The sequence below is a fragment of the Rhinopithecus bieti genome, unplaced genomic scaffold, assembly GCF_001698545.2.
Source record: "Rhinopithecus bieti isolate Rb0 unplaced genomic scaffold, ASM169854v2 scaffold_5613, whole genome shotgun sequence".
Lineage (NCBI taxonomy): Eukaryota > Metazoa > Chordata > Mammalia > Primates > Cercopithecidae > Rhinopithecus > Rhinopithecus bieti.
In genome coordinates this window covers 235,665-256,959 of record NW_016804845.1, presented here as the reverse complement: position 1 = coordinate 256,959, position 21,295 = coordinate 235,665, and the positions used below count along the sequence as shown (strand labels likewise).

The following is a 21,295-nucleotide window of genomic DNA, read 5'->3' as shown; positions in this document are numbered from 1 at the left end:
TAATGGGAGAAGTGGGGGCCTTTATTAAGGTCTGGCAGATGTGGTGGAGGTGGAAGTGGAAACCCAGGCCTGAGCCTAGGAAAGGGCAGAAGAAAGGCAAAGGGTCCCTTGGAGCAGGAACCTATCCCTCTCTGCTTCTACCCAGCACCCCCTATCCCAGGTTCCTTTCTTCAACCTCCCCCTGCTTCTGGGAACACAGAGCACCAAGAACTGACAAGCCAGGACACTCCAGGGCCATAGCGTGGGGCAGAGTCCAGGCTTCTGTCTCCCCACAGTGGGAGATCTGGGGAGCTCAGTGAACCTCCTCACCCTCCTGCCAGTGTAAAGTTGGGAAGCGCCTTCTCTGCCCCCCAGAACAGAACAAACTCTTGTTCTCTGTGGTTGGGGAAAAGGTGTGGGGAGCTTGGACCTAGGAAGAAGCTGAGCTGAACTCCTCCAGGGCCCAGGTGAAACCCCCAGGGGAGTTTCTGAGACTCTACCTTTAGACTTGCCATTTCTCCACTTTTCCTTCCCAATGACTCTGGTGAGCAGCTCAGAGTCTGGGCTAGGGCAACTGGTAGGACAGTGGAGATCTGACCCAGAGACATCTGTGGGTTTCAGATGAAGGTTTCCCCAACACCAAATTCATCTATATGTACACAGGGCAGCACCCACCTGCGGCAGGTGGAACAGCCGCTGGGGGCTAGTAAGAGTAGCCACCCTTGGGGCCAAACGGCTCGGCGGGGCCAGCCAGCTCTGGGAGGTAGGCGGGGGTCTCGTCCAAGTGAGACAAAGGGACTGTGTCTTTTATAACTTGGGAAAATGTTCACAATATAAACTGTGCAGAATGAATTTACACATCCCAGTTGTGGATTTTATTATATATTACATTTGTATCCAATATAACACTAAATTATATTATTTCATATCATATAAAATGTTATTTAAAATAACATATCCACAAATAGTGGCTATTTTTGGCTCTGTGATTATGAGTGATTTTTATTTTCCTCATTATATTATTCTGTATTTTCCCAGTAAAAAAAATATTGTTATTATATTTGGTTATTATAATAACCAAGTTACATAATAATACATGGCTACTATTTTTTTAATTTAAAGAAATTTAAATCCAAATTAAAACTGTTACATGAAATTTTCTTCAACAAAACCAGTTGTAGGAAAAAGTCCTAGAGCATGCTGGTCCAGAACACAGAATCTTTAGTGACACAAACCTTTGTTACCTTTAACAGTGTGAGCCTGAGCAAGTCAGTTGATCTATGCCTCAGTTTTCTCATCTGTGAAATTGGGATAATAACAGCCTCTAATCATAAGATAGCAAAGAATCTTAAGTAAGAGACATTGTTAAATTGCTAGTATCTTGCCTGGAATAAGTGGTCTTCAAATACTGATAACTAGCTAGTCTGAAGGGAGCTGGAAACCAGCTTTGAATGGATTGGTCTTGGCCAGTAAAAGTGGCTGCAGCCCCTTGGGTCCTTATACTCCAAAGAAACATAGCGATACTTTGTGCAAATCCAGGTGGCTTTGCATTTGGCTGAAGCATCCTTGTGATCTGGAGTTTCCTGAGAAGGATCATAAGTGTCATTTTGTAAACCATCATTCCATGTGGCCATAGAGACTCATCAGCGAGACACGGGGGCTGCCAGCTCTGATAACAGAGATCAGTACTTAACATGCATGCGTCGTCTCCAATTCACACAGACACAGCCAAGCAAGTACCATGTGCATTTTACAGATGAAGACTATAAGGCTCAGAGAACTTCAGAAACACTCAAGGTCACAGAGTTGTTCAGTGCAAGAATTCACACCCACACCCATCTGATATCAAAGCCTACACTTCCCCACTATACACACACACACACACACACACACACACACACACACAAACACACACAGAGTAAGCTCTTAAGCTCTTAGCCTCAGGATGTCTCTGGAAAAGCGCTGAGCACACAAGGAGGGATGCAGCCCTCAAGCAGTGGCCAAGCCATCAGTGGGTGAAGAGACAACAATACCTCCTTTCCTCCATTCTAAAACCAGGAACGTGTTCCTTGCCTCTCCTGTTCCCAACTAGAGACCAAACCCCACTCTGCCTCTCAAGAGATGTGGTCATACCCCGTCACTTCTGGTTCTTTGGAACAAAAGCTGTCCAGGTCAGAGGTGAGGACACAGCTCTGCAAAGCCTGCCTTCAGGAGTAATAGCCCCAGAAGGAAAAAACATGAAGTACCTGAGGAAGAGCAGTAACATTAGCAGAAACCATTGCTGTCCAAAAGAATTTGTAGCTTCTCTTGATGTTAACCAGTTGGAGACATAGTTATCACAGGTTTTTAAGTAACAATTGTGAATTTAAAAAATTATACCAAGAAAGACAGCTAACATGTTTTCCACATTTAATTTACTGTGCTAAACATAATGTAGCTTCTAAAATTGCTTACAAAGACCCAGTCCCCTGAGAATGACTTTTACTACCCTGATTTACCCAAATGATTCATGAATAAAGTATGAGTACTTATGCTCCAGGTTAGCAAAGAAGTGAGAAGCTGCAGCAAAGGATGAAAACCCCAAGGGCCTGAGAGGAAGGGGCTATAGCCAAAACGGAAGGTGGGGGAGCAGGTTGAGTGTTCCATTGGAAGAAACATCAACTGGGGTGTCTGCTCAGGTCTTGGGAAATGTGCCAGAGCCTGGATGAAGGAGGATCTTATGGGCTACCCTGACAGGGTCTGTAACTCTTTGGCACTCAGATTTCTAGACCAGCACTTCTGATTCCCACCTGGGCATACGTTGCTGCAACAGAGCTTGCATGTACCTTAATGATTCTTGCTAGAATTACAGGTGTCTGGTAAGGTCTTTTTTTTTTTGAGACGGAGTCGTGCTCTGTCACCTAAGCTGGAGTGCAGTAGTGTGATCTCGGCTCACTGCAAGTTCCACCTCTCGGGTTCACGCCATTCTCTTGCCTCAGCCTCCCGAGTAGCTGGGACTACAGGATCCCTCCACAACGCCCGGCTAATGTTTTTTTTGTATTTTTAGTACAGATGGGGTTTCACTGTGTTAGCCAGGGTGGCCTCAAACTCCTGACCTCGTGATCCACCTGCCTCGGCCTCCCAAAGTGCTGGGATTACAGGCGTGAGCCACCGCGCCCAGCCTTTTGATATTTAACTAACCTGAGGCCTAATAAAATGCTCTTTTTAACACTAATACATTTGAGATAACAATAAGTTACACTGGGCATTTACCTTAATAGGTTTTACATGTTTCAGCTGTTAAATTCTCCCAACCCTTACTGATGAAGAAAACCCAGCACAAAGAGGTTAAGTTATTTGCCCAGGTCTTCTTTTTTGAAGGAATAAAGAAATGGCTCTCAAAAGTTAAAATGCAGATACTGTGCCCCACCCTAGGGTTTTCAATTCAATAAAGTTAGGGTGGGTCCTGTAGATTTGCATTTCTTATAAGTTCCATAGTGATGCTGATGCTGCTGGTCCAGGGACCACACTTTGAGAACCGATGGTCTAGACCAGGGATCAGCAAGTTTTTGTTATTATTAAAGGGCCGGATATTAAATGTTTTTGCTATCTTGTATGATTTGCAGGATGAAAGGTAAAATCGAGGATATTATATGAGTACTTATATAACCATCTAAAATGTAATCACTTAAAAACGTAAAATCCATTCCAGCTATCAGGCCGTAAATAACAGGTGGCACGCTGAATTTGGTTTATGGGCTGTAGTTAACTGGCCCCTCATCTAGACTCTAGACCAATTTCTGGTCTTCATCCCAACTGCCCCCTGACACCACAACTGTTTTCTTGTTTTTCCTGAGGTCCCAGCTACCTAATGGCCTAATCAGGGAAGTACACTTTAGCTTCAAGCTGCTGGAAAGGTCCAGCACGGACCATGAAATGCTCGGGACAGTGGTAGAACTGCCACTAAGGAAAGGAAACCTCTTCTATTGCTGGCTCCAAACCTCTGGTGCCCAGGAGCATCCTGGTCACTATGAAACTGAAATGTTCCATGTTGATTGATGATGTTGGAAGCTGATCATGTGTTTAATTTTTTCCAGGTCCATATAACATTAAAAGTGTTAAACACTAAACAACATTTAGTGTTGTTTCTTTGAGAATAAAGGATTCTTAGAGCTTTTAAAATGGTAATGATGATAATAAAGGCATCCAAACTACTGTAGTTTCTTTTTTTTTTTTTTTTTTTTTGCTGTTTATTTTTGTTTTTTGTTTTTTTGTTTTTTTGACACGGAGTCTCACTCTTGTCACCCAGGCTGGGGTGCAGCAGTGCGATCTCGGCTCACTGCAACCTCCGCCTCCCGGGTTCAAGCGATTCTCTTGCCTCGGCCTCCCAAGTAGCTGGGAACACATGCGTGCACCACCATGCCTGGCTAATTTTTGTATTTTTAGTAGAGACGGGGTTTCACCATGTTGGCCAGGCTGGTCTCGAACTCCTGACCTCAGTTGATCCACCCACCTCGGCCTCCCAAAATGCTGGGATTACAGGCATGAGCCACCACGCCCAGCCTGTAGTTTGTTTATAAAACATACAATTGTTGGCATATTTTCCATAACCCAAAAGTGGAAGTTCTGATACTAAGGTTATTTTATATTTATCAGGAGTGGTCCATCAGAGGGTTTTGCACTCTGCAGAATTTTTGTGTTCATGGGCTTCCAATTCTGAAGGCATCCCCTTTCATTCTTGGTATTTACAAACAGGAAAAGAAAGCACAAGCCTCACACAGAAAGTAACCTCAACATTTCCCCAGGATGTTTACGGAATGGGCAGTGTGGAGAGGACATTCCAGTGATGATGCCTGACCACTGTCGGGTTTTTCAATGAAAATGGAAATTGTTACTTCAACAATAACAAGTCTGTGTTGTCCTTTCACTCACACACATTATGAAACTCATCCGGAATTCCCTGTCTTATTCCAGTTTTAGGGAACATGATTCAGAACTGGTCTCCGTACTGTAATCTGCTGGGGAACAGCAGGGTAAGCCTTACTGCTTTTCCGAAGATTCCTAGAGAGTTCTGCAAAATGGATAAATCTGGCCTTCAATGGCTTCCAGCAATTCTAAACAGACTGTCAGCATCTTCCCCACGAGTTCAGTCTGCATAAAGGTTTTCATGTCTTTTCACTGTAAAAGCATCCTACATCATGGTCCCTGGAATGGAAATAAAAAGTAGATGCCAGAACCAGCTGCCAACATGTGCTCTTCTGCTTACTGAGAAACACTGAGATCAAGGGAATAACAGAAAAGAAGGTGAAGGTATGAAACATCCCGTGCAAGTACCTGCATTCTGTTTGCTCTGGTAAGCATCCAGTGGCCCTTGTTCTTGGTACTCTGCCATCTTTTACAAAAGGGCACCGATGTTGGGAAGCAGTGTGCTGTGGTCGGACAGGCACTCGTAAGATTGGAAGAACTCCCTCTTCCAGGATCATCTCGAAAGGCGGTGACTCTATCAAATGTTAGCCATTTCCTTCCCTAATTAAGGTTCCTAGTCCCTTATCTGAAATGCTTGTGAGGCCAGATGTGTTTTGGAATTGGGAATTTTTGCAATTATAAAAGAAATTTGGAAAGTCAAATAGTGGTTGCCAGGGGCTGGGGAAAGGGGGAAAGGGGAAAATGGGGAGCTGTTTGATAGGTACAGAGTTTCAGGTTAACAAGTAAAAAGAATTCTGGAGATTGGTTGCACAACAATGTGAATATACAATCAGTATTGAACTGTGCCCTTAAAAGTGGTCAAGATAGTAAATTTTGTGTTATATATATTTTACCACAAATTTTTTAAAAAGTCATTTAATTCATATATTCTATGCTTCCAAATACCTGCGTATTTTCAGGGTAGTACCCTGAAATCAAACACGTGGATATTTCTGCAGCAAAATGTGCAACTAGTCTCACTAACTGAGATTTACAAAATATCATAAATTGCCTCATATTAATTCAAGTCAGTTTTGCCACCAAGGGAGTTTGCTGAACATTCACTGAAAGACTTTTGGTTTTCAGGGGGCTCTGGAATTTGGAATTGCAGTTTTCAGGAACTGTGAGCCTGCAGCTGTCACTCACCCACCCTACCTTTGCGCAACATTTTCATTACCCACAGTTTACAGAGGAGAAAATAGAAACAAGAAGTAATAGCAGTAGGAAAGTAGTCACTTGTCCAAGGACAGCCAGCTAGTCGGAATCCAAACTTTCTGGTACCACTGTTAAGCCCTCACCTTAACCTCAGGCTACCGTGGGCACAGACAGGCTCACCCAACTACAGAATCTTAAAGAGGTCTCTTGAAGTTTTAAGAAAGATGCCAGAGGATTCATCCCAATATGGGCGCTAGTGGAAAGTATGTGGGATGGGGCTACCTGGGGGCTTTAATAATGGCCTCCCCATCTTAGAAGGCCATAACGCTGCCCTCTCACCAGTCCCTGATAAGTGCCATTCTCCGATGAACTACTGCTCTGTGGCTGTTGGCACTGCCCTTTGACTTTTTTTTTTTTTGGTTACTCAGGCATAAAGCACAGAATCTCGCCAATCAGGTGGGCTTTTCCAATGCTAATAGCTGCTTTAGGCTGGAACTGTTCTCAAGAGATGAAGGTATGTAAATTAAGTGTCTTTGATGCCTCCTGTTTATTCCAGGGGAAATGAGACCAAAAGAGTTCTGAAGTCCCACGAAGAGCTAATTAGAAAAGGCTTAGGCCGGGCGTGGTGGCTCAAGCCTGTAATCCCAGCACTTTGGGAGGCCGAGACGGGCGGATCACGAGGTTAGGAGATCGAGACCATCCTGGCTAACACGGTGAAACCCCGTCTCTACTAAAATACAAAAAACTAGCCGGGCGAGGTGGCGGGCACCTGTAGTCCCAGCTACTCCGGAGGCTGAGGCAGGAGAATGGCATAAACCCAGGAGGCGGAGCTTGCAGTGAGCTGAGATCTGGCCACTGCACTCCAGCCTGGGCGGCAGAGCAAGACTCCGTCTCAAAAAAAAGAAAGAAAAGACTTTCAGCTTTCACCTCTCATGTCACGGGTCACCTGCCCTGTCCTTTGGTTAGGAATGGTTCCCAGTTGCAGATATTGTATCAGAATTGATCTTCCCACCAGACCTGCATTTGTAATGCCTGTCTTCTGCACATCAACATCAGTGCCATGGGAAACCCACTATGTTGGTCAGTTTCCACATCATGGCACTGCCCTGGCTCAGGAAGGACGGAGCCAGTCCTCAAGCCCTCAGCACTGCTGATCCTATTGGGAAGGAGCTGAACAGCCCAGGCCAGTGTTCTGGAGGAACTGGCACAAAGGCTGGTTCCCCGTGCAATGTCTTTGAGAGGATGGAGTGGGGAGAAGATGTTTCATGAGCCTTCTGCCCTTTCTGGTGTCAATTTAGCAGCAGTAATTCTCTAAGAAATGTGGCCAGGGTGCCGGTCAGCTGCTGGTGGGGCTGACATTGGCTATATTCTTAGCACAACTTCTCCGGCCTTTTGTTCGGAGGTGTTTGGACTCCCTTGCTAGTTAGGTTAAACAAAGAGCTCCTCTGTTGACTGAGAGAATACCTCAGGCTTTCAACATGTTGCCTTTAAAGAGAACAGATAGAACTTCTGTAAATCCCTCAGTCATCACAGTTGAGCAAGCCATCTTTACCTCCTGGAGCTGACAGTGTGTGGCGTGATGAATGTTTAAACACACACGTACACCCCACACATCAACACACTCTTTCACAGACACATAAACACACACACATATAAGCAAACACACACACCTTCTCCACACACACACACACACACACACACACACACACACAAACTACACACACCCCCCCACTGGGCCGAGTTTAGCTGAAACGCTAGGTCCTGAACTTAGAATAACAACCCTGTTGTATTTGACACTATCAAATGCATGTGGAGTCTTTTTAACCAAATACCACATTTCAGAAGAAATTGTGTATATGTGCATGTGCATGCATGTGTGCATACATGTGTGGTCTTACACATCTGATGCCAGGATAAGGAGCCATGCCCTGGATAAGTAGGCACTCAAATCTGTCATATTCTCACCTCTCTCCCCGACAGATATTAGGGATCTTGCGTCCAGACTCAGTTTCTAGGACTGCCACTTCCTCCCTTCAGTGTTCTGACGCGTGATGATGAGCTAGACACATCCACTCACCCATAACCCTGAAGTTCTGCCACCTCTTTTGGTCCTGGCTGTCCCTTCTGGGTCAGAGGCAGAGTGCTGGGAGCAGTGGGCCTGTGCTCCTAAGTTTACGGCTGTTAGGGATGGGGCAAGGGTGGAAAGAAGGCAGAAGGCCTGAGAGACAGATGTCAGGGTTACCAGAAAGATGGGTCAAGATTTTCCCTTTTAGATGTGAGATGCCAGTGTGTACAAGCCCACTTGATGGGCTTTAAGCCACATTAGTGTGAATAAAGAATGCCGAGATTGCTTTGTTTCTAGATATTGCAGAATCGAACCAGAAAGACTCATAACTTACGAAAGTTAAGAGAATTCCAACCCCTTCATGTAACTGATGAGGAAAAATAAGGGTGGGATTTATGTAATTTGCCCAAGTCAGGGAATGACAGAGGTGGTACCAGAACATAATTCTCCCAGTTTCCAATTCATTTATCTCTCAACTCTAACGTGAAGAAGAGAGAAATATGTAAAACTCATTTGACTGTATATAAGCAAGACTAAAAAGAATAATAAATAATCATTGCTTTTTCATCTATGGCAAATAATACAGCAGTCTCAGGTATATCATTAATGTGTGTCAGATTCACCTCAATTTTTTGCAAGTAAAGCAACCCTAATCCCAGGGACAGCTACATAACTTGTAGAACACAGTGCAAAATAAAAATGTAGGGCTCTGGCCTGGGGCAGGGAGGTCAGTCTTCCCCCTCGCCGAGGGGCCCACTACTCCAGTCCACCACAGATGGGCAGCTCCCAAGGGATTGAAAGCTCTGCACAGGGATGTGTGTGGTACCTGGATGATGGGGCTGCGGGGGTGAGAAGTCCCCTGAGTCATCTGCCAAATGCCATCTTGGGATGGGGAGGATGACTGCCATGTCCCACTCCAAGACACTGTGGGGCACACACCCAATCCTGACCCTCCCCATGTTTGCACCCAGGCTCCTGCCAGGGGCATAGAGGGATAATGAAGCATAGGCCTCCCTGCTTCCATGTGACCTGGTCACTGCCCAAGACAGGGGGTCCCAGTAGTAGTGGGATTGGAGCAGAAAGGGAGAGGCCAGGTGGGGCTAGGGAACCAAGGGGCTAGGGAGAAAGTGACAGAGAACCCAACTCCAGAAGGCAGGAGGTAGGCCGTGAGTGAAGCCATGTCCCAGGCTGCAGCCCATGCTCCACTGTCTCCTCAGACTTCACTTACAAAGGGGACATTCAAATATTAAAAACACTAAAAATTTCAAGACGCTACCTCAAAGCACTACACCCCAAGCATGAAACTCTTTCTAGTGTAAGGCCTTGTGTGGCCCCTCTAGCCACAGTCCCATGCAGCCAGCCCTGACAAAACCTCACTGATGTGTGTGTGTGTAGTTTCCTGCTGCACACACAGCATAGCTAAGTGCTCCTAGATTGGCAGAAGTAAAGAAGCTCTGTGCCGGCAGGATGGCCAGTGGATGCTATGTTTATCTGCTAGGGCTGCCATGACAGAGTGCCGCAGACTGGCGGCCTAAACCACCGAAACAGATTTTCCCACAGTTCTGAAGGCTGGAAGGCCTAGATGAGGTATCTGAAGGTTGGGTTTCTCCTGAGGCCTCTCTCCTTGGCTTACAGATGAGGCTTTCTCTCTGTGTCCTCATGGGGTCTTTCCTCTGGACATGCTTGTGTCCAAATTTCTTCTTCTTATGAGGGAAAAGTCAAAGCCCACTATAATGACCTTATTTTAATTTAATTAAGCCTTTAAGACCCTATCTCCAAATACAGTCACATTCTGAGGTCCTGGGGGTTAAGACTTCAACATATGGATTTTGGGGAGGACACCATTTAGCTCCTAACAGACATCAGTTCTCAAGTGCTGAATACCAGTAGAAGCAATCTTGGAAGATGGCTCCCTAAGAATCCAAATCCCCCTTTTTTTGGAGACGGAGTCTCACTCTATTGCCAGGCTGGAGTGCAGTGGTGCCATCTCGGCTCACAGCAACCTCTGCCTCCCAGGTTCAAGTGTTTCTCCTGCCTCAATCTCCCAAGTAGCTGGTATTACAGGCATGCGCCACCACGCCCAGCTAATTTTTGTATTTTTAGTAGAGACGGGGTGTTTCACCATATTGGCCAGGATGGTCTCAATCTCTTGACCTCATGATCTGCCCGCCTCAGCCTCCCAAAGTGCTGGGATTACACCAAAACCACTTTTGTGGCTTATTTTGAGGAAACATTTCTAACCCTCCTAATTACATCAATTCCTCCGCTAGATACTCTTACAGCATTTGTCACAATGTTCATGCATATGATTTTGTGATTTTTGTTTAAGTTATTTTTCCACTAGACTGTAAGTCTCTGAGGGCAGGGCCTAATCTGACAGGTTCAGAGCTGTGTCCTTTAGTACCTGACAAATTAAAATTTCTTGAAAAAAAGGAGGTCAATCAATGACACACAAAGCAATGTAATTAAAGGTCTTGAACTTTCTCATTTTGGCTTACTGGCCCAAAAGTGCCCTAGGGGATTCATTAATCTTCCTTTGAAGGGGAGGATTAGAGCATAAACTACATTGATAATTTCCTCAAACATCTGATGTCAAATCTAACAAGTAAACTTCCTTCCCCATTAAAGGATATCACCACATATTAAAAAAAAAAAAATGTGGTGATATATGAGACTTTCAGCTGCTGCACAGAAATGGGACACTGTGGGGGTGGGAATGTTTGTTTTCCCAAACATTGGCATTAATCAAGCTGTGGGACAAATTCATAGTTAACATTAGTTGCTGCCAAAGAACACATTTGCCTTGCCTCAGTGGCTCCCAGTGCTTTTGGAATGCTGAGACCCTTGCCCCAGGTAAGACTGATATCTACGCACACCCGCAATGCCACACTGCAAACACACGTCATTTGCTCCTGCAATTAATTAACAGACATTTGTTAAATAATTAGTATGCATCAGATACTAGGCTTGATACTTAAAATACAAAGATGTGTCTACTGGTGGAAATAAGATCCAAGTTCAATAGGATAATCACTAATGAAGTTATAATTCACTCATTTATTTACTCACATTTATCTACTCATTCATTCATTCATTCAACATTTACCAGATGCTCATGACTATGACCAGCTCTATCTTAGGCAACTGAAGGATACCGCAGAGAACAAAAGCGAGAAAGTATTTGCCTGGATGGAGCATATTTCTGGTTCATGGAAGACAGATAATAAACCAATAAACAAATGAGCAGCTAAAATAATGTCGGGTGATGACAAGTGTGTGAAAAAATAAAGTAGGATAAAGGGCTTGCAAAGTGATGGAGGGAAGGCATCTCAAACAGTGGTCAGGGAAGGCTTCTCTGGGTATTTTGAGCTGATTAGCATGAAAGGGTGAGCCATAAAGAAATTTGGAAAAGGAATGTTCCAGGCAGAGAGAACAGCCAGGGCAAAGGCCCTTCAGTGAGCCCACTTTAGGGAACACTGAGGAGGCAGAAAAGGAAAGGGAGAGCAGTGGGAGATGAGGTTGATGACAACAAGGGGCCACATCAGAATGCAGATGGAGCTCAAGAAACGGTGGGGGCTAGCAGGCCTCAAAGGCAGTCCAGGGTTGGGGAAGGCGGCATTATTCGAAATGAGACTGGAAGAATGCCAGAAATCTTAGTGGACTGGATGAGAATCTGTCCTCCCACTGCCTACAGGAAACTAAAAACTATGCATGCTCTAGGCTCAGGGACCAGCACCCAGTTTGCTAAGATTGCTCTGGCCAACTGGCTGGGTCTCAGGGCCTCATCTTCGGTATCATCCTCCAAGGCTCCTGCCTCTTTTGTATCTGCCTAGAGACCACACCTGCTCCTCTCTACCCAAGAGCTCTCTTAGGTCTCCATCTCTACATTCCTGCTTGCTTCAATATTTTGTTCACCCTTGTATCCTAAGTACCTGGTGTCTGGCACAGTGTGAGTGTGGGAGCTCACTGAGTAAATGAAATAACTTTCTTTTTCTATCTGCATCTACCCATCCACCTATTCATCCATCCAACCATCCATCCATCCACCCACCCTTCTTTCCTTCTATCCACACGTAAATATATACACAATCTGCTTTTCTCCAAAATAAAGATTTTAAGGAGTCCTTTTATTTTTAACTACACCCTCAGGCCACAAGTCACAACCCTTGCCACATCTTTGTCTCTGGTGCACATTCCTCTTTAGGAGTGAGGTAAGTTGCAGCTACTGCTGGTTTGCAGGCCATTCAGAGCACACACTAAATTCCTCCAGGAAAGGGTGGCTATCCTCAGGGTTTAAACTGGCTCCATCTAGGTAAAATAGAAGTATCTAATAAGCTATAAAATGCATCACAGACAGTAAGTTCAATACTTTAGTTGCGCATATTTAAGTTCCTGCTGTGTCCAGGAACTCTGACAGATCTTGAGAACACCCCCGGGCATAAGCAGACATGACTCCTGTCCCCACTGAGCTTCCTGTCTAGGGAAAGACACAGGCAGATACTCATATGATAGAGCCTGTGGTAGGGTATGAAATAGGTAGTGTTCTAATGGAACATTATCTGCGCAGGTCCTACAGAATAAGTAGAAGTCACTCAGAAAAGCATTTGCAGAGAACAAGTTTCAGGGAGAAGAAATCTAAGGGCAAGGGGTAGCGGTGATGAAAAGCAAAGCTTCTTTAAATAATAAAAATGAGGTCAGGATGGCACCAGGCTATATTTGGAGTGACAAGAGAATGCGCTCCCAAAAGGTACTAAAAGAGCTGGGTCTTTATCCTGAGGGTAACGGGTTCACTGACAGGCTTTAGTCATGGGAAAGATACGATCTGATTTGTGTTTTGGAAATATTTCTCTGACTTCTAATGGGAGACATCAAAGGCAGGTAGACTAGTTAGGAGGCTACTGCAATCATCCAAGTGAGAGGCGACAGATGCTGGGGCACAGTTATGACACTGGAGAAAGGCAGACAATCTAGAAAACTATTTCGGGAGGCAGAAATGACAGGACTTGGTAATAATGTGAGTTGGTTGAGGACATGGATTAAAGAAGGCCAACCTCACCGGGGGTTTACTTGCCACACAGAGCTTTGAAGCTAGAAATTTGGTAATTTGTTTTGGGTTTTCTTTTATTTTTTAAAAAAATGAAAGACAGGGTTTCACTGTCACCCAGGCTGGAGTACAGCAGCAAGATTACAGCTCACTGCAGCCTCAATCTCCTGGCTCAAGCAATCCTTCTGCCTCACTCTTCTGGGTAGCTGGGACTACAGGTGTGTACCACCTTCTGGCCAATTAAAAAAATTTCTTTTTTTCAGCAAAGATGATGTCTTGCTATGTAGCCCAGGCTGGTCTTGAACTCCTGGGGTCAGTCAATCCTCCCACATAGGCCTCCCATAGCACTGGCGTTGCAAGTGTGAGCTGCTGTACCCGGGTCCTTGTTGGTTTTCTTTAGAGTGAATCTCACTTTTTTATCAGAATTTCTGATGACTCTACGGGTGAGGGGTAGAAAGCTCAGAGGCTCTCTCAGGCCTTTGCAGGATGAAGCCAGAAGTTGGGTCAGAACAGAACAAGCCTCCTCCTGCCTCCACCCAAGGCAGATGGCAGCACAGGAATGATGAAAGGCAAAGCTTGAAGCTACTTATTCATTGCCCTACAGAGTTGTGGGAAATGCCAGAGAGCTTAGGTAGTGAACACATCAAGTAACATTTCTTTAGCATTAGGACATTCTGTCCTACAAAAGAACCATCTGTCAGGTGAAACTGATCCTTTGCTCATATTGATCCAAAGGCCCCCTCCCACCCCAGAATGCCTCCCATAGTGCTCTTGGCTGTTCTGAGTTCAGTTCCACACTGCAGTGCAGCCTCTGCCACTGTGACAGCATGTGCTCACCACAGAGCATCCTGGAGGAGATAAGACAAGCAGATGTTGTGTTTCCAGGAGAGCCGTTTCCTTATCCGGGCATGGAAACCCAGGCACCTGAAGTGATGAAGGAATATACAAAAAGAATATCCAATGCTGAGGAAATGCAAAGAAGATTATCTGCATGAAGGCTGGTTAATGAAAAAAGGCTTAAAAAAAAAACTGAGTATCTCAGAGCTACAGAGAAACTATGCTGAGGCCTCTGGCACTCTGAGTAACTAAAGTCTTGGTCTCGAATTTTATCAAGCAAACAAAACTAATAAGGTTATTATTTTATCTCCCTATACATTCATGCATTAAACATTTCCCCAAATTTTCACCAACAGTCTTTTCATCCCTCTCATTAGTAAAAACTTAAAGTGCTTTATCAATCCTTCCACCAGTCCTTATAGCAGATAATAATAATATATATGCACATGCCACCCCTCCAAAAATAGAAGAAACAATAAAAAACAAATGTAGAGCAACAATTAAAATGTTCACTACCTCATAGCAAAGCAAAGCACAAGCTACTGTGGAACCACCTCTATTCACAAGGCAATCAAGTAATCAAGAAATTCAAGACAAGACTCAGGCAGGTTGTGTCAAGAAATGTTTGTGCTAGCCAAGGAAAACAAATAGTACTATCTATTGAGTACATGTTAAATTCAATGTGGAGTATGGTGGTCACTTAGAATCTTTAACTCACTGGATTTCCATGAAATCAGAACAAAATTATAAACATCCCCCAAGTTTATAAGTTTGTTCTGATTTATCAGATTGGTGCTCTCACAAGCTAATAAATTCCAAGGAGCTGGTGTTAATGGTATTCTACCATTTACACTTATTCATATTTGAGCATGTAATTTTCAAAAGCAACTCACAATTTCCGAATGTCTTAGATAAGAAGTTCACTTGAGGCTTTGATTTCTTACAATAGACCAGATATTCTTAAACATGCTCCAGTATTAAGCCCCTAACAATAGTAAAACACGAAAGAAAGAAGAAATCCTCAGAGGCCAAAAGTAGAAAAAAAAAGTAAGCAAAACAATTCAGACAAAAAAGTAAAAGATGCAGCATGATGATCTTTACGTGTCAACGTGGTTAGGCTGCAGTCCCCGTTATTCAATCGAACACTAATCTGGGTGTTGCTAGGAAGGCATTTTGTAGATGTGATTAAAGCCTATAATCAGTTGGCTGTTAGCAAGGAAAATTACTCCTCATAATGTAGCAGGCCTTATTTAATCAGTCAAAAAGCAGAACTGGGTCTAGAGCAGAGCTGAGATTTTCCAGAAGAAGAAATGCTGTCTTTTTTGGGCACAGCGGTTTCAGCCTGTGCCCGAGAGTTCTAGCCTGACCTTTTGGCTGGCCTGCCCATGAATTTGGGACTTGCCGAGTCAGCCCCCACTATTGCATGAGCCAATTTCTTGCAATGAATTCCTTAATATATATTTCCTACTGGTTGTTCTTATCTGATTGAACCCTGACTGGTACATGGCACTGGTAGCTCATCTGGGATATCTGTTGCTCCCTATTTTTGCTCTGGGGAAAAAAGACATTAGAACTCATAGCGTGAAAAGTCAGTCTAGGGACTAAGTGAAAAAGGAAACCAGAAAACAAGCAAACAAAGTAAATAAAGTAAGCAAACAAAGTGGGCCTTGACTCTAGGTCCAGGGGAGACAACTATTAATTAAGAATCTATAGCCACAAGCCTTAGATTTAGGGCCCATAGATTAGGGCCCAAATTCACAACAGGATATGTGTGACTTTAACATTAAACGTATTGAGATACCACTTCATATTCACCAGACTAACTACATATAAAAGTGAGAATGTCAAGTACTAGATAGAATATAGGAAAATGGGAATTCTTGTTCACTGCTCTTGAACAATTTTGCATTATCTGTTAAAGTCATAGACATATTTATCTTATTGGTTACTAATTTCATTCCACTACTGGGTGGAATGAACCCAGTACTGGAATATCTATGAACCTGTGTACTAGGAAATATGGACAAGAAGGTTCTTTCCAACATAATGTATAATAGCCCAAGCCTGAAAGCAGTTCAGATCTACTCAAAGGAGATTGGATCGAGTGTGAAATAATCATGAGATGGAAATTCTACAGAAGAGAAGATGAATGAATTATAGCTACATGTCCTAGCAACCCAATATTGAGTAGCAAAAAGTACAAAACTGTCATTAAGATTCCAAATCTCTTGTTGGTCTTACTATATATTTTAAAGATAAAGCCAGGACTAGATCTCTACTTACTCATGGCCTATACCCAAGCTGTCAGTGCTTCAGACAAAGAGTTATATTCTATTTACAATTCTACCCAAAGAGCCTAGGAAAAACCTGGTGCAAAGAAGATACCTCATGGATATTTGTTGAATGAATGAATAAATTTTGAACACAAGCATGTATGCCAGGAGCCAGACCCTATTTTTCTAGCCTAGAGTCCTAATGCATGAAATCCCAGACTCTGACCTTACCTGCCAGGACCCTTTTCTGCCATAGATGACCCAGTATCTGTTCTCATCTGATTGATCTGACCAGTGTTCATTCTTCTTCCCCAGATTTCTGGAACAAAAGTTCCCACAGAGACTTCCATCTAACACCACTCAAATCCCAGTGTGATCATGTTCTCACCAAAAAGCCTTAGAGAAAGGAGCTTGTCTCTGCTGATAAAATGAGGTTTTGAAATTTCCCCTGGATTTAATTCAGGCAAGCTATATTTTCCCACTGTTTACCGTAGATTCTAGAAAGTCAATCTTAGAGGAAACAAGAATTTCAGCAGGGCTTACCAAACATAGGGCTTAGAAAAGCAAACAAAACTAGCATAACAACTTAAGAAAATGTAGCTAAAATTGAGCAAATCGAAAACAAAATAGCATCATATTAAAGGTCTGAAAAATAGAAATTAAGTTACATTGATAAGGGACATATTGTGACACTTGGGCACCTTTCTACGTGGGAAATAAAAATGAGTGAAAGGACAGATTTTAGGAGAAACGAATTGATGTCTTTTCTCTCTTGAAGCACTGGAGTACTTTTAAATTACACCTTTCTTCAATATCTAGAGTGTTCCTCTTTGAACATTACAAAAGTAAATGCTTTATATATGGTAAAGGTGACCTTTTTTTCGTATAATCACAGTAATTCAGCCTGGCAACATCAACTGACCTGCATGAAATGTACTTTAATGTTGGTTAATGATACCACTACTGTCAGTTAATTCTGTCCTCTCTGCAGGGCAATATAGTATAAGAACACTGCAATGACCTGGTTTAGCAAGGCCAAGAACATTTCATTACACCAAGATTTAAAAATTTTAAACGTCATGTGTAGTTTAAGAATATTCACAAGCACATTAGCAATTCTTGAATCTCTAGCTACTATTTAAACAGTAGCTATGCATTACATGTATTGTCTGAGGAAGAGAAATGATCACACATAGTTGATACTTCCTCAATATTTGGAAAAGGCATGTTTCTTCTTTCTTTCCATGAGTGACATATATATTAGACACTAATACAGTCTAGCTTCATCTTCTTGGCTATGAAATACTCTTTGTCAGTTCCTTTTTGATGACTTACTGAATTCCTACTTTGCACTGAACCCTCTGTTACACACTGACTGGGGAGGGAATACCTATTCTAATAGGGCTCGTGAGAATTATTGATGAAACAAGGTTTATATTCAAGGAAGACTTAAAAAGTAAACCGGAGACTGTATAAAGCTTCAGGTAGAATAGAACTGTGACTCGTGAGCTTGGCTATATTCTGACACCAATTACTCTGATGCTTTTGACAATTCTTTCCCTTCTCTGAGACACAACTATCTCTTTGGTGAAAGAAGGAAGGAAGCTACATAAGGCACCCTCAAAGGTTCTTCTAGTAGAGCTCTTCAATTCTGATATTCTGGGGTACTAAGCAGATGTAAGAGAGTGTCTTTTTTGTGAATTTCTCTACCAGATACTCTCTCATACTTGCTTAGTACCTCAAGATACAAAGGTGGAGAAATTACAGCTGGTGGAAATTCTATCTGGTGGAGAAATCCCATCTGGTGGAGAAATTAGCAAGGCAAAGATTGTATGGCATTAATCAGAGAAGGTTCTTTAGAAGTGGAAAGTCTTGAGACTGGCCTAGAAGCACAACATGAAATGGGATGACAAACGTTGTAATTGTGGAGTTGCCTATGCCCTAATAGGGGGCCTTGATATTTGTAAACCCCACTCCTTCCCAATCCATCCCTTCTGTTTTCATGACTAAATATTTGCTATTCTCAATTCATTTGTAATTAACTCTGCCTCAATAGGGGAGTTATGAGAGAGAGGTGCTCAAGGTGGGTAGATGAGGAATAGTCTCACTCATTTCACAGAGCAAGGATGCCTACAGGAGCGAGTGTCCAGCCAAGTTCACTCACTATCCTAGTAACTTTCTCCACCGTATTGACATTCTAGTGATTTAAAAGGTACCAGATCACAATGTGTTCCCCATCACCCAGAGTGTCATAGAACTGGACAATTATCCAGGTGATGGATCAACGACAAACAAGAGAACGCTAGATATTCACATTGAGACTAACTTATCTGTATTGATACCTTCATCACTCAAATCAGCCACATGATATATTTCATCCCTTTTCTTGGTACTTGTTAGAGGATTTAGCCAGTAAGTTATCTAATTTAGAACAAAGCTGCAGTAGCTTAGTGAAGTTAACAATTTAAAGCAGTTGTCTGTTTTTCTGTACAGAAAACATTTTAGACTCAAAAGTTTCTTATTGCTTACATGCTCTGCTAAGATGATAGAAGAAACTCCCAGGGAAGTCGCTATCTGGCACAGGGTCTGGGTGAAGTCTGTAGGGAAGTCGCTATCTGGCACAGGGTCTGGGTGAAGTCTGTAGGTAAGTCGCTATCTGGCACAGGGTCTGGGGAAGTCTGTAGGGAGTCGCTATCTGGCACAGGGTCTGGGGGAAGTCTGTAGGGAAGTCGCTATCTGGCACAGGGTCTGGGGGAAGTCTGTAGGGAGTCGCTATCTGGCACAGGGTCTGGGTGGGGGAAGTCTGTAGGGAAGTCGCTATCTGGCACAGGGTCTGGGTGGGGGAAGTCTGTAGGGAAGTCGCTATCTGGCACAGGGTCTGGGGGAAGTCTGTAGGGAAGTCGCTATCTGGCACAGGGTCTGGGGGAAGTCTGTAGGGAAGTCGCTATCTGGCACAGGGTCTGGGGGAAGTCTGTAGGGAAGTCGCTATCTGGCACAGGGTCTGGGGGAAGTCTGTAGGGAAGTCGCTATCTGGCACAGGGTCTGGGGGAAGTCTGTAGGGAAGTCGCTATCTGGCACAGGGTCTGGGGGAAGTCTGTAGGGAAGTCGCTATCTGGCACAGGGTCTGGGGGAAGTCTGTAGGGAAGTCGCTATCTGGCACAGGGTCTGGGGGAAGTCTGTAGGGAAGTCGCTATCTGGCACAGGGTCTGGGGGAAGTCTGTAGGGAAGTCGCTATCTGGCACAGGGTCTGGGGGAAGTCTGTAGGGAAGTCGCTATCTGGCACAGGGTCTGGGGGAAGTCTGTAGGGAAGTCGCTATCTGGCACAGGGTCTGGGGGAAGTCTGTAGGGAAGTCGCTATCTGGCACAGGGTCTGGGGGAAGTCTGTAGGGAAGTCGCTATCTGGCACAGGGTCTGGGGGAAGTCTGTAGGGAAGTCGCTATCTGGCACAGGGTCTGGGGGAAGTCTGTAGGGAAGTCGCTATCTGGCACAGGGTCTGGGGGAAGTCTGTAGGGAAGTCGCTATCTGGCACAGGGTCTGGGGGAAGTCTGTAGGGAAGTCGCTATCTGGCACAGGGTCTGGGGGAAGTCTGTAGGGAAGTCGCTATCTGGCACAGGGTCTGGGGGAAGTCTGTAGGGAAGTCGCTATCTGGCACAGGGTCTGGGGGAAGTCTGTAGGGAAGTCGCTATCTGGCACAGGGTCTGGGGGAAGTCTGTAGGGAAGTCGCTATCTGGCACAGGGTCTGGGGGAAGTCTGTAGGGAAGTCGCTATCTGGCACAGGGTCTGGGGGAAGTCTGTAGGGAGTCGCTTGTCCCCTTGTCCTTTCATTCTCCTATTTGCAAAGCTCCAGTTCTGAGTCCCTCCCGCCCTTTTCAGAATCTACCTTTCCTCACTCCCTCATCATCTGTTTTCTCTTTGCGGTCTACAGTTTCCAAATCGTCAAGACACATAAATAATGTTACGGATTCCTTTTGTTGACGGCCCCTCTGGCATTGTTTTCTTCTCTGAAGAAAGGAGATATTATATAATATTTAAGAAACTGTCCCGATTCCCAATCGTGATAAACTAATGCATAGTTTATTATCTCCTACACAGTAAGAAGAATGCGGGAGTTGCAAGAAGTGACTTGGATCAGTTTACTTCTGAAAACTACCTGAAATTATTTGGGACAAGGCCAAGAGGACCAATTCAGATCATTCTTGGGGCTTAAGGACAGGGAACACAGCTCAGCAAACTGCAGACACAACACTGTGTAGCCGAAAGAGGCTTTACTGAATTCATCATCTGACAATGTGTTGATAATTTTTTCAGTTTTTCTTCACACATTATTATCAGCATCATCAAACATTTAAATCTGCCTTCCATATGCAGATGTGACAAGCTGTCTGGTAATCCATACTAATGCATTATAACACTGCTAATACTGAAAATCATTACGTCTTTATTTTAACTATTTTCCTCTACACTATTCAGAAGAGATTTTTTAAAAAAATTCATTATAAATGTCTTATAAGTATCATCAAATAATGTGGCAACGATGCTTTTATTTCCTTCTCATTAAGATGCAGAGACTCGAGTATTGACAAGTGAAAGGGTTTATACAACCAACAAGAATGTACACTTTCTGGCAATAGAATACAGAAGAGATTCGAATGTCATGAAGATATTTTTAAAAAATAATACAGAGGAGATAAGAGACTTGAATAAGAATAGGTCATGTTTTAATAAAACAACCAAAAGAGCAAAACAGATTCCTCAACCCAGGAGGACATGTGAGTCACAATACCCTTTAATCCACAGGTTGGCTCCTTGGTTTCTGGAACTTTCTGCCTCCTGTAAACGATGTGCGGGTGGTACCCTCCCTCAACCAGTGGGTGCTTCTTCACGGGTTCAATGAAAAGTCTCCATGTGGTAGTTGGAAAAATCCAGTCTGTAAATACATTCAATAAGAAAGTTTATTTTAACCAATTCTATAAACAGACAAAAAACAAAGTGAAAAAT

General features: G+C 43.7%; 1 protein-coding gene across 1 annotated transcript in view; it reads right to left on the bottom strand.

Annotated features, from left to right (window-relative positions):
* The window catches only part of ADAMTS12 (ADAM metallopeptidase with thrombospondin type 1 motif 12), a 373,663-nt gene that overhangs the window by 206,456 nt on the left and 145,912 nt on the right, over positions 1–21,295 (bottom strand). Inside the window, 2 exon segments of the mRNA XM_017870704.1 lie at positions 21,081–21,194; positions 21,197–21,224. Coding sequence (XP_017726193.1) covers positions 21,081–21,194; positions 21,197–21,224 — 142 coding nt within the window.